The sequence below is a fragment of the Borostomias antarcticus genome, assembly GCF_949987555.1.
Source record: "Borostomias antarcticus genome assembly, chromosome: 15".
Taxonomy (NCBI): domain Eukaryota; kingdom Metazoa; phylum Chordata; class Actinopteri; order Stomiiformes; family Stomiidae; genus Borostomias; species Borostomias antarcticus.
In genome coordinates, this window is record NC_140248.1 from 16,803,068 (window position 1) to 16,817,120 (window position 14,053).

Sequence of the window (14,053 nt, forward strand, 5' to 3'; positions counted from 1 at the left end):
ATGTGTAGGAGTACACATCTATCTATCTATCTATCTATCTATCTATCTATCTATCTATCTATCTATCTACCATATATCATCAAGAAGGCTATACAGTAACATTTGGATCTCCGTCACTCCATCATCAAGTTTGCTGACGATACAGCTGTGGTTGGTCTGATCTCACTAACGATGAGAAGACTGACCTGGAGGAAGTGGGGTGCCTGACTACGTGGTGTCAGGACACCAACCTCCACCTGAAGGTCAGATGAAGGAGATACTAGTGGACTATGGGAGGAAGCAGGAGAGAACCTGCAGCCCTCCCATATCAATGGGACCCCAGTGGAGATAATCAATGGGATCAATGGGACCCCAGTGGTAGACAACTTTGAATGTCTTGGAGTCCACTCCCACACCTCCTGGACATCTACACCAGGCAGTGCAAGACCGGATTAGAACTATTTTCTCAATACAGTTGGGGAGAAGGTAACGCATCCACAAGGAGAACTCAGAGAGGCACAGGAGGAACTTCTACCCACAGGCCATCAGGATCCTGAACGAGGACACAGCCTAGGTCTGCTTTCTCAACAGGATGCCTCCCTTACCAACAATAATCACTCTAATCACACTTCTAGTACCTCTGATCTCTGGACTGAATCCAGTAGCTATATTCAGCACAACATTACATTACAGTCATTTAGCAGACACGTTTATCCAAAAGTATAGAGAACAGAGAAGGGAAGCTGTGTGGGAGAACTTGGGGTGCTTGAACACCAGACGAGGGGCAGCTTTCTGTACATGTTCTGGGGGGGTTAATTACACGGGAAGAGGGGAAGGATTAGGACATGAAATAGAGGTCAGAAAGATGAAGGGGAGTGATAGAGAGGTTAGGGATGGAACAGTGTCACAACAGCACCTTATGATATATATGTTAGAATAGGTCCTATCTACATCCTGTAAATAAACATGTGAATACATATCTATAATATATTTACATAATATATCTCTATCTATTGAACTCAACTACGGAATTGCATCTGTACTAGGCTATTTTGTACTTGGCTGTAAATATTTTGCATTTTTGTACTTTACTTTAGCCTAGCCTACTTGTTGGTCACACTAAGGTAGCGAAAAATACATTTCAGAGCTCATTGTCCTGTATTAGATGTGCTAAATAAACAAAACTTTTGTTGATTATATGATGGGCTATATGAAAAAGAAACGTTTTATTATTTTATTTACACAACTGAAAAACCCTTAGGACCAACTGAAAGTTCCTGGTGCAGTGGCGGAGGGGATGCGTTCAAATGTCAGCAGGGTTTTTATCCAATCACAGATAAGAAACGCTCAGAACACAGAGCAGGAACATTTTGTCGTCCATTTTGTACAGTTGGTCGCTGCATGAGTCTGAAGGAAGGAAAACTAGCGGTCTGGGTGACGAACGAAAGAGGTTTGTAATGCATGTAGCTAGCTATATTATGCATGCGAATTTTGATCTATTCTTATCATGCATTATGGAGAACTTTTCTGGCGAGTGTAATTGCTGGAGCTAACGTTGGCCAGGTAGCTTTGTCGGCAGCAGGTCACGCTGGCTAACGTTAGCTAGCTAACCCGGTAACGTTAGCCGGCTAATGTTAACGTTACTAGCTAGCAAGACAACGTTAGTCCTTTACAAAGCAGTGGCTTGGCTGTACTATGGAGCTAAGTTAAAGCTGGCTGGAATGTCAACTGAAACTTGTTCGACGTGTTTAGCTAGCTAACTTACTTTTGTTTTCCATATGACCCAAGTTAGTGATTTAGCTAGCTAGCTAACCAAAACATAGCTAACTGTTGTATTCGCTCTCGCCGCCTTAGCGAGCTAGCTAGCGTTACGAATATAGGCTCCCAGGTTTCTGCTAGAGCTAAGTTAGCTAACGTTGCCTAACAGTAAACGCATGCCTCTGAACTCCACAGACTGAGATTGCTGATCACTGAAGCAGGACGGTGCATGAAATATGAGCGGAATCAACGTGAAGAAGCTCAAAGTCAACGAGCTGAAAGAGGAACTTCAGCTGCGTGGCCTAGACACTCGTGGGCTCAAGGCGGACCTGGTCGAAAGACTGAAGGCAGCACTTGAGGCCGAAGCGGCAGGTGACGTGGGCGGACCTCCCAGTGCAGATGTTGTGGACGAGGCTGAGGACGAACAAGATGATGGTGGAGAGCTTGGAGATGCGGATGAAGACTGTCTTCTTGAAGGAGGTAATAGTCGTTGTCTGCACTGGGTTGGTGGCTTTGCGGTTTCTTTTTTTTTTATCCCAGATAACCGAAAGTTGGAAGCAGGAAATTGCCTACAAGGAACTATGAACCCATAGAGCTTATGTGCAAAGTGTACATGCTCTAGCTGATTCATTGTAACAAAGTCGTTTATCACAAGTGATATGTGAACAGTGTAAGTGTCTTTTATCATTGTTGACTTAACACGGTTTTATCAACCAGGGGAAGATGATGGTGAGGATGAACCATATGGTGAGGGGGATGAAGCACAGATTGAACAGGAGGCAGAAGGAGAGCTGTCCGATGAGGAGAATGTCAACGATGACCAGAGTGAGGAAGAGGAGGAACAGGAAGAAGAGAGTCTGGATGGAGGGCAGATGCATGGCGAAGTTCCAGCAGTGAGTTGTGGGATTACTGATTTCACAGAAGATGTAATGGAGCCACCGGCCACGCAGGGCTTTGACTCCAAGACAAAGCAGGAGGATCGGGCAGAGACGCCGGAGCCACAGATGGAGGAACCTGAGATGAAGGAACCTGAGATGAAGGAACCTGAGATGAAGGAACCGGAGTTGGAGGAACCAGAGTTGGAGGAACCAGAGCCTGTGCAACCACCCTCACTGGAGCCAGCACCGTTTGAACCTGAAACACAACTTGAGGAGAAGCCTGAAATCAAGCCAGGTCAGAAAACGTCAAAAAAGCGTTGATACTTTTAAAAACTGTAATGTGGGAATGAGAAACTATGCAAAAGGGATTCTCTTTCATTTTGTTCCATATTTCTTTCTCTTTGTATTTCTGGTGTAGATGAAGTTAAGATGGAGACAGAGATCGAAAAGGAGGAGGAGGAGGCGGAGCCTCTGCGGTCAGAAAAGCCCCTGGAAGCAGAGGAGCCCATCCGAGAACAACCCCCGCCGATGGAGCAGCGCCCGCAGACAGAGAATCCTCCGCAAGCAGAGGAGCCCCGGGAGACGGAGGGGCCCCGGGAGACAGAGGAGCCCCTGCAGACGGAAGAGCCCCTGCAAGCAGAAGAGCCCCTGCTGATAGAGCAAGTAAAGGAAGAGAAAGCGCCAGTGAAGGAAGAGAAGAAATCACAGCAGCCAGAGGCAGGCAGTGAATGGGAGGCCATGGAGGCTGAGCAGGCCGCCCCGGCCAAATCCGAAGACGACAAGCAGGGGAGCAGTCGCAAGAGGTCGCACGACGAGGGCCGTGGCTACGGCTACTACGAACACAGAGAGGACAGACGGTGAGCGCGGGGAACAACTTGGTGCTTTAAGCTTGAGAACAGTAGAGCTCAGCTTTGTCTGGACTGTATTTTGCTAATCCACTTTTATCTTTGGCACACAGGGCACGTTCTCCTCAGCCTCCGGCAGAGGAGGACGAAGAGGATTTCGATGACACTCTTGTGGCCATTGATACATGTGAGTGAAGTCCTCTTGCATTTCTGAATATTAAAAGCTGCAACATAACGTGTTATGTTTTGTTTCCCTTTGGCTAAACTCACTCTCTTCCGCAGATAACTGTGATCTTCACTTCAAGGTGTCGCGAGACCGGTATAGCGGATATCCCTTGACCATTGAAGGTTTTGCATACCTGTGGTCAGGTGCACGAGCCTCCTATGGTGTCAAAAAAGGACGAGTCTGCTTTGAAGTGAAGGTACAGTTGTCATATTCTCAACATATTTAGATGTTCACAGATGCACTTTGAGTGAATTAACGTTTTTATTTTCATTTTATTTCATTCCGAATAAGCATGTGTGTTATGTCGAAGAAGCCAGTATGTCATGTAGGGCTGGGTTAAAAAAAAATCGATTAATCGATTCTGAATCAAATGATTCAGAATCGATTCATGAATCCCAAAATCTATCTGTTATTTAATGAATAAATGAAGGAATGAATAGTTCATTAATTCATTCAATGATTCATTCATTCATTTTTGGAAATCAGTATCGATACCCAGCCCTAGTATTGATGTGTTGCATAACTTGGCAGTCATGTAATTAAGGTTACACCTAAAAAAAACAAACAGGTTTTAGTAACACTAAACGAATCGATATTGAATCGAATCGAATCGTGATAATCAATTCTGAACCTTGTGAATCGGAATCCAATCAATTCTTGAAATTCGAATCGATACCCAGCCCTAATGTCATGTGTCGTGTCCTTCCTGTCCAGATTAATGAAGAGATCTCGGTGAAGCACCTTCCCAGCAGTGAGCCTGATCCTCATGTGGTCAGAATCGGCTGGTCTCTGGACTTTTGCAGCACACAGCTCGGTCAGTCACAATTAGTCTAAATTAAATGGAACAAAACGTTGATGTATTTTGAAGTATCTTGCATGTTCAGATATGTACCTGTTTTTGCCCTCAAACCAGGCGAAGAGCCCTTCTCTTATGGCTATGGAGGAACTGGCAAGAAATCTTCAAATTGTAAATTTGCGGACTATGGCGAGAAATTTGGTGAAAACGATGTCCTGGGATGCTACATTGTAAGTATTGGTGGGAATTTGGGACGTATTTCCTGGAACTTAGATCACACACAGAACTGTGATTGTGAAACACAATCACACACAGAAAAGTGATTGTGCTTTTCTGACGAGCCGAATCCATGTCTTGTTCAGGACTTCGACAATGGCGAAGAAGTGGAGATGGCCTTTTCGAAGAACGGCAAGTGGCTGGACGTGGGCTTCCGCGTTTCGCGCGAGGAGCTGGCAGAGCGAGCTCTCTTTCCCCATGTTCTCGTGAAGAACTGCGCCATCGAATTCAACTTCGGCCAGAAAGCGGAGCCGTTCTTTCCCCAGCCGGAAGGATATACCTTCATTCAGGACGTGAAGCTGGAAGATAGGATCCGGGGAACCACTGGGCCGGCCACCAAGGCTGAATGTGAGGTTAGTGCCATCATCACGTTGCCCCTGATATTTGCTACCAACAGTGAAAGCTTACCTAGCAGGTGAATTACATGCATGTGTAAAATAGATCATTGGTCTATTTTGCTCGGTGCAAGTGTTGAGTTACATCAAGGCTTCTTAGTTTCACACAGTGTGGCTTATTTTGTGTGTCACTGTGTTTTATCAGTTGCTGATGATGGTGGGGCTACCTGCAGCTGGGAAGACCACCTGGTCTTTGAAATATGCGGCAGAGCACGCTGAGAAGAAATACAACCTCCTGGGTACCAACGCTATCATGGAGAAAATGAAGGTCAGGGGTCATTTTGATGCAGACAGAATGTATAGGCGCAGGTGATGAGCGCTGCTTCGGGAAAGGCACTTGCCACTTAAAATATGACCCCTGACCCTCAGGTGATGGGACTGCGTCGCCAGCGTAACTACGCAGGACGCTGGGACATCCTGATTCAACAGGCTACGCAGTGTCTCAACAGGCTGATACAGATCGCTGCCCGCAAGAAGCGCAACTACATCCTGGATCAGGTACTGTCAAAATCTCACACCCCCACACTCTGTTCACTGTCCCACTGCTGTTCACTGGTGATGCACATGTCCATTAATGCCCTTCTGATATGCTGTCTCTCTAGAAGCCTTGATGTGCATCTGAACTCCTGGAAGTTACCACACTTTCCTTTGTCCTGAACATGCTGAATTCATTTTTGTTTTGCGTAAATGAAAAACAGAAATTGTCATTGTATGTTTTTACCCCTCAGTACTTTGAATTTGAAATGTTTGAAATGAAATGTCATGTTGGAAAAAGCTTTAAGCTGCACTCATAGTCCATGCCTATAATAAGATGTTGAAAACAAGTATACACTGCTGGGTGGTGAGTAAGAAATACACCTTCTGTTGTTACGTTAATGCTAATGAGTTATCACAGCTTTAAACTCACATCACCTCTGATGTAAGATTAGATAGATTTTTTATTAGATACATACAGGCTGCATATGGAACTTTTGAATATTGTATGTTAAATAATAAAACATCAAGGTAAGTGAAAACTAACATGTTTAAATTTTCAGGGCGAAAGCCAAAGTTGAATTAAGGTAGGTAAGGTCTTTGGACCATTCTTGGAGTGCCTTGGAACATGTGAGTACTGACAGGTAAGTAGTGTATGTTTGTTACATGACAATGAGACAGATGGCCTTGTGACACCAAGCAGGTAAGTTGTAAGTAAATGGGGACCCTGGTATTGAAGGTTAGACATGGCAGATCCGTGCAGTGGATGTTTCCCTTTCATGAGGAATTGTTGAATTTGCAGCAGTGTGACAAACTAAGGTGGAAACTCATTTAGGTGTATGCAAGTGGTAATGTGTGGTGGTACGATGACAGGAAAGTATTACGGAGAATAACTTCCATGTTAATAATGCTAGAGATGAGTTAGTTGGATGTCCTGTGTGTGGTAAAAAGTTGTGTTTATGGTGAAAAACAAAGGCAAGAAACATCTTCAGAAATGAAAGATCCACAGTTGAATTTCTGTTCTGCAGACATTGAGGGTGGTAGTCTTTGACCAGTTTATAACTTGGAGCAAGAGTTAGTAACTGTTTAGCTTGCTACCGTGGGTCCCCCAAGTTCTTTCTGACAGGAAATGCTTTACCTAGACAACGGTAAGTTTGTGGGGTTGTGAGAGACAACTACATGTAGTACCAGAACAGTAAATATAGGCATGAAAAAACTCTCTCACTTTCATCATTACAGGAATCCAATTTCCCTCCTATGGAAGGCAGAGCTGTAACAAAAGCAAACAAGTGAACAATAATAAACAGCTTCTACTTCTTTCTTGTCACCATTGCTAGACAAATGTATATGGATCAGCCCAGAGACGAAAAATGCGTCCTTTTGAAGGTTTTCAACGCAAGGCTATTGTAATTTGTCCCACGGACGAGGATATAAAAGATCGAACATTAAAGCGAACTGATGAGGAAGGGAAGGATGTGCCCGATCATGCTGTATTAGAAATGAAAGGTAGGAATTCCATGGATAACCAAAATTAAACAACACAAAGACAATGTATTTGCCATGCTTTTGTTTTGTGGAAAGTTGGAAGATCCCTCCCACCCCCCTGCCCCCTCAAAGAGCTATTCCCTCTATCTGTTCCTCCTTTCTCAACTCTGTTCCTCATTCTTATTTCAACCTTTTAAGTTGCTACTTTGATACATCTCATTCTTCTAGCACTGCAAACTCAGGGTGATGTCTGGTTCAAGTGTTGGTTTTGGCTTTAACCCTTGAAGGATGACCCTTTAGTGAATTCCATTTGCAAATTTAAACTAGAGCATTGATGGGGTTCAGATCAATCCATCAATGTTACTGTAGTTGTACGACAGCTATGTCATTAGACTGCTACCACAAGCTATTCGTGTGGTTTGCAGCTGCATATTTCTTTCTCCTATATATTCAACTCGCCTCTTAGTTTTTGTTAGTTGTTTTTGTCTCCATTTCCCTTTCCTCTCTGAACTGGAGCAAATTATCCCCTGTCCCTTGAGGTAATGTTTTGCTCCAGGCCTGTCTTAACTTTCACTCTTATCACCTAACGTATTCTCCCCCACTTCCCTCTTTTCCCCCTCGACCCCGTTCCCCTGTTGTCAATAAGATCGTAACAATGATTTTCTTTGTCTTTCGACGGCGCCGCCTTACTCGTCCTGACAACGTCCTACCCCTCTGCTTCCCGTAGCCAACTTTGTGCTCCCAGAAGCTGGCGAGTTCCTTGACGAGGTGACCTTTGTCGAGCTGCAGCGAGAGGAGGCCGATGCGCTGGTGAAACAGTACAACGAGGAGGGCCGCAAGGCTGGCCCGCCCCCAGACAAGCGCTTCGATAACCGCCAGGGGGGTTTCCGGGGACGCACTGGCAGTTTCCAGCGCTTTGACAACCGCGGCGGTCCCCAGGGAGGAAGAGGCGGAGGCGGAGGCTATCAGAATCGCGGTGGCCCTGGAAATGGAAACTTCAGAGGAGGTGAGGAGTGATCTCTGTTAAATGCTTCTGTTAAATTGTTTTTGTGACATGTGAGGGAGTATACTTAACAGCCTACCTTTTCAGGGTATAACAGGGGTGGCTACCAGCAGAACCGTTGGGGGAGCAACCAGCGCGATGCAGGTGCTGGAGCTCGAGGTAGCTACAATCGCAACCAGCAGTCTGAAGGAAGTTACAACCACAACCGCCAAGGACAGTATAACAAGGGAGGCAGCGGGAGCTACAGCCAAGGACAGGTAAAGATTTCTTGGGCAGGATTATGCCATGTCACCTAATCTAAGTTTTACTCCACTTTTGAATGTGTTGTTCGGTGAATGATTAAAGCATCAAACCCCAAGGTAGATTATAACGCAATAAACGCTGATCTCATAGACTGATGTATTAGGAATTGAATGGAGTGTTTTGTTTTGTTTTGTATCATAGCCACAGACATACAACCAGGGCTACAATCAAGGATACAATCAAGGCAGCTACAATCAGAGCTACAACTACAGTCAGTATCCAGGCTACAGCCAGAGCTACAGCCAGAGCTACAGCCAGACTCCTCCTGCTGCCACTGGACAAACCTACAACCAGCAACAACAGAGCTACAACCAGCAGTACCAGCAGGTGAGCTTTGTCCCTACTGAGTTGGCTCATGTCCTGTTTGGTTGACCTAGAACTTTTCATAACTCTCTCTCTCTCTTGCCCTCTCTCTCCCTCTTTCCTACCCAGTATGCTCAGCAGTGGCAGCAGTATTACCAGAACCAGAGCCAGTGGAATCAGTACTACAGCCAGTACGGCAACTACTCCAACCAGGGAACCCAAGGTTCTCAGGGTTCCCAGGGCTCGCAGGGCACCCAGTAGACCCCGGGCGGAGCACCCAGTAGACCCCGGGCGGAGCACCCATTCCCTCAGCAGCATTCCATACCTTGTCCTGCCAGCGTCTCTGGCTTTTTAGCCCTCTGCCAACACTGTCTTCCTTTCTTATTAAAGCTCAGAATCTCCAGGTTTTCTGTTTAAAGCCCAGGTGTTAACCCTCCCTGCTTTGCAGGACACATGATCTTTGACCATGCCATGACATTAGCTTATTATGCATTAGGTCCTGCCTCCATGTAGTCACACGTGCAGTATTTTTTTTATTTTCTTGCCTTTTGTAGACCCTGCCCATGTGGAATAGGCAACAGTGGTGTAGTATAACATGCACAAGTAGTACACTTCAAAGTGTTGTGCAGTGAATATTTTTAGAGCTCAATGGTAGCTGGGGTTTGCATGTGTACAGTTAAGTTTGTTTCTACACAAAATGGAAGGATAGTGTTGGACAGTTGAGTTATTTTTTTAAATTTCCAATTTAGTTATTAGTTACTTTACGTTTTAGATCCTAGGATTCTTTTAGATCAAAGAACCATAAACCTTTTGAGTGATTGGTGTAAACTAATTATCCATATTAATGCATAAGTATCCTACCCCTATTTATTGAAATTGAAGTCTTGAAGACTGACATTTTGATTATTTTTATATAACATGTACAAAGAGATATTGTGATTGTCAAACTTTTAACAACATGTTTCACATCATCCTACGCATTTGTAATTCTCATGCACATCTCTTGTCCTTCCAAGTCGTTTTCCCAGTGTCGTGATCATAAGTTAGTTTGTGTGGTTGTAAAACTTTTTTTATACTGTATACCATTATGTAAAACAGTATCTGCATGTCGTTCTGTGTTGAATCAAAACTTGCTTTTTTTGTATTTGAGAATATAATCTGAACACGCATTACATGTCTTGGTTCTTGAGCTTTCTCAGCTATTTTGATTGAATACCCAAATGTATAGAAAGGTGGTTTGCAGCACCTCTTAATTATTTTTTATATCGATCATAGTTATCAAAGCCTCCCTAGGCCTCAAATATAAAACATCTGTTTATAACCTACGATTCGTTAGCTGTCAGTTTTGGTCGAGACACCATGCAGGAACCCCAGGAAGAGCTGAAGGGTCCACGCGTTTTGTACGCCCGAGTTCGCCTACTGGTTCCCGTGCTCCCTCTGCCCCAACTATGTAGCACTGACTCCGCTCACCTGGGCCACATCGAGCGCTAGGTGATGGGCCCATACCTCCATGAGTGCGTCCCTAAGGTTTTTATACCCTACACCCGAATCAAGGGAACTACATTCAGCTGTGAGGGGACTACAAAAGGAGTGCACTCGGTGACTTGAGTGCGAGTGGGGAGGGACTAGATTCGGAAAGGGCCAGTGCGAGTGGGGGGGGGACCATGGATGTATTAATAGAACTTAATTAATAGGGAGCGACTGGATTCGGAAAGGGCCGTCGCCTCACAGGGATATCCGGATGATTTGTTTTTACTGTTCAATATACCGCATCTTGATTGGTAGATGAAACGTCAACGTACATTATTGATTCCCATTGGTTGTATACCATAGTAGGGCGAAGCATTTGCCTGAAAATGTGTGAACTTCAAATACAGTTTATGAAAAAATGTGCACGAATTGGGAGTGCCAACAAGTGCATTTGTATTAAGAAAAAAGTAATCTAAACAATATTTAAAATCCGGCTAATCCATCCATGGGGTTCATTCATTTCGATAACTAAAGCAGGTACGACGTCTTGGCCCAGGGCCTCGTGGAAGAAAACTTCCGTATTCGTTTTGTAAACAACAGCGTGTATTGCTGCTTGCGGCAGGCGAGAAAGGACTGATATCCCATCTGTTTACAAACTGGTACCTAGCTAGCCAGCTAGATGCTTTGTTGGATTATGGAGAGAGACATAAGAACAATCCACGCGATAAAGGCTCTTGGGTAAACGTACCCTCTTTTTGTGGCAAATTCAAGCTGGTTTATTATTCATTTAACACTAGTAAGAAAAAAAATGCAGTGCTGCTGTGTCGCAGGGTGTCTCGTGCTTCATACTGCTTTTCACATTCCCTAAGGTATTCGGGCAGCGCCTGTGTCAAACAGTGTAGATGTGAAGAACTTCCCTGTCCACTCCTCACCTGGCTGGTGTCAGAATTGATGACCACATGTCCAGAGTTACAAGGTAGGCTATAATAGCACGTTTTAGGCTACGCATCTCGTTTCGCTATGAACATAAAAGCAGAAAGTGTTTGTAGATATTGAGGACCCCCCCCCACCCCCACCTACCTAATTTCAGACAGGCTGGCTGGTGTTGTGCTGGTAGGAGAATTGAGGACTCTGTTGACCGATCTGCTTTGTCCCCTCACTGAGCTGGCTGCAGATACCCTGAACCCTCCCCTCCTCAACAAAGTCATTGGTGAGCGAAAGAGGAGGCAGGCGGGCATCCTAGGAGCATGAATAACACGGGGGCACGGATGAACGCGAGTGGTGTATTGTTGTGAAATGCTTGTTCTCGTGTTTCATTCCCAGAGTTCTTGGTGTCAGAGTTGCATGCTGCGCGGATAGAGAAATGTAAGGGAACATGTCGCGAGGATACGAATGGAGACGAATCACAGCAGGAGCAGAGGCTGGAAGATTTCGATGCTGAGGAGACTATGAAGTGGTGTCAACAATTTGAAGATAATGAGGTGGCTGATGACGGGATCAGGAGGAAGGAGACAGAGAGAGAACTGGCTCTGTTGTTTCAAACCCTCGACATGGCTCCCACCTCTCATCTTACAGATGCATGCCATAAGGTGAGACAGCCAGGAACGTGCTGTGAAAAACTCAGTTGTCCTTTCATACAGAACTTTCTCTCACACCCTGACTTGTTCTTCAGGTAGAGTCAAGGCTAGCTCTGTTGCCAGTTGGGGTCGATGTGATGGAGCCTCTTCTAGACATCAGCCTGTCGTCAGAGCAATGGGTATGTTGTAAGAGGAGGAGGGACTGAGCTCAAGGGCATCGTATGGATGGCCCTGTGTACTTTCAAGTACTTTCAAGCCTAATCCATTTGTCTTTGTCGATGTTTTTCCACTCGATCCTCAGAGACAAGTAGAAAAAATACATCAAGCTCTCTTGGAGGACTACGAATGTCGTCGCCAAATGATGATCAAACGTTTTCAAGTCACACTTCAGTCCTTTGCCTGGGGGGAGAAGGAAAAGGTAGGCTTCGGGCCACGCAAGGTCTGCTAATTAAAACTGACTTGGCATTCAGACTGGCATCTCAGTGCTGAACTTTTGAACTTGAGCTGGTGAACTCATTATTACACCAAGGACTCTATAGATCAGGGGTACTCAAATACAGATTGTAAAGGTCCACAATTTTTTTCCCCAATCATCCAAAGGTCTGTCTTTTAAGAAAACAATTATAATACAAATCACCATTTCCCCATCATCGCTCTCCCAACCACAACTGATCAGACACTTCGCTGAAGTATAAATGCTAAATGTCGGTCGCCTTTTTTTTTTTTTTTTTTTTTTTCTGTCGACAGACATCTGACACTTGTCAACTGAGTATAAATTAAGCTTAACAGACTATGTTGTGGGACTGAATACTAAGTACTACAGAGGACACAGCAAATGCAGCCCGAGGGCAGGAAAGGGAGGTGAAACACTCCCCAACAGTTACTCTAGTAAGAAGATGAGGATCACACGTCATTGCAGATTTGTAGAACTCACCTTTGTGTGTGTGTGTGTGTGTGTGTTATATATGATTATAGTGTGTAATATATGATTATGTTGATACATTGTTCAGTGACACTTTTAAAATGTTTAGTTGAGTCTCACGTACAGTATATTAGTGACATATCATGTTCTCAACAGGAGCGAAGTCGAGCGCTTGCTTCAGTGCCTCCTCTGTCCTCCATGTCCCTCTCCTCCCAAGTCTCCTTGTCACTTCTGCTTGCAGCAAGAAAAGACCAGTCTTGCATTCTGCCAGTCAAAGCAGGGCCGAGCACTTCAGTCTACAAGGTATGTGCAGGGAACGTAACTGAGTTGAACTGGTGAGTAAATTCCACTGCGCCATCGAATTGCCCCAGTAGCTTTTCAGTGGCGTAGCTGGCTAAAGCGGTGTTTATGAGAGGGCCTCTACCTTGTGTCAAGCTAGTACGAAGAAAAATATGGTGACTGGCTGTGTGTCCCAGGTGCTGATGGGAAGTGTTCCAGACAGAGGAGGTCGTCCCGGGGAGATCGAGGCGCCCATGCCCTCCTGGGAAGGTCGAAGAGACGGAGGAAGAGGGCGAGGAGGAGGTCGTCATCAGCAACGACGCAACTTTTCTGGAAAGAAGAGAAACAAGAAAAATGAATGAGTTTGTTTCTTCTGGTGGTTTCATCAATCAATGATTTGATTAAAAAAGTGATTGATATGCAAGATAAAAACTACAAAAATATATGTTTGATTGGCATCCACCTGTAAGGAGTTAATTTCTCATGCAATCTATTTTTTTTATGACTCAGATTTTTTTCAAGTGCATGTTTTACATGTGGATGGGCACTGACCATAAATTATGTAGCTATGCAAAGAAGGATATACTTTTTAATTGCATATTCATTGGATATTTGTTTATCAGAATAATTCTGACTGAATTAAATATATACTTTTCAATTGCAGAAAATGTGATAGCGCTTATGGGCTCTTAAATTTTGGATGTCCAAATCAATTATTGCTTGAATAAAGCCATCCCGATAGCCTACAACTGTATCCTGTTGTTTTTTTCATCATGATTCTTGTGGGATTTAGGCAGTGGAGTCATCCAAAACAGCTATGAAATGGCGACCTCTAGCGGCTGTTCGTGACGGCTTCGAGGCAGTCTTGAGCAGCAACCTTGTGGCAGATAGGCCTGCCAGATAGGCTACTGAAAGACCCTTCAGACTAAATAAAACATTTCAAACTGGCGATGGCGCTGCAGACTGGTTTATGATAAGTTTGATAACTGCTTTTCTACCTTTACATGGTAGAAGAATTTCTAGATCTGACCAGGCATAGTGTTGTGGAACGCCCTGCATAGTGAGTGCACGCACCTGCGCCTAC

General features: G+C 44.6%; 2 protein-coding genes across 2 annotated transcripts; both read left to right on the forward strand.

Annotated features, from left to right (window-relative positions):
• The first annotated feature begins 1,365 nt into the window (after nt 1-1,365).
• On the forward strand, nt 1,366-9,891 carry hnrnpul1l (heterogeneous nuclear ribonucleoprotein U-like 1 like). The gene is made up of 16 exons (XM_084449648.1): nt 1,366-1,429; nt 1,933-2,217; nt 2,455-2,910; nt 3,034-3,472; nt 3,574-3,647; nt 3,743-3,882; nt 4,401-4,500; nt 4,600-4,712; nt 4,845-5,111; nt 5,299-5,421; nt 5,523-5,651; nt 6,965-7,133; nt 7,840-8,118; nt 8,203-8,372; nt 8,560-8,745; nt 8,851-9,891. The coding sequence occupies exons 2-16, from the start codon at nt 1,974-1,976 to the stop codon at nt 8,980-8,982; spliced, it is 3,021 nt and encodes a 1,006-aa protein (XP_084305774.1). The 5' UTR covers nt 1,366-1,429; nt 1,933-1,973; the 3' UTR covers nt 8,983-9,891.
• Nucleotides 9,892-10,743: 852 nt separating this feature from the next.
• LOC311319016 (protein FAM98A) lies at nt 10,744-13,694 on the forward strand. Its single transcript, XM_084450453.1, has 8 exons — nt 10,744-10,929; nt 11,061-11,167; nt 11,282-11,401; nt 11,515-11,780; nt 11,864-11,947; nt 12,070-12,186; nt 12,847-12,993; nt 13,167-13,694. The coding sequence occupies exons 1-8, from the start codon at nt 10,871-10,873 to the stop codon at nt 13,329-13,331; spliced, it is 1,065 nt and encodes a 354-aa protein (XP_084306579.1). The 5' UTR covers nt 10,744-10,870; the 3' UTR covers nt 13,332-13,694.
• Nucleotides 13,695-14,053: the final 359 nt, after the last annotated feature.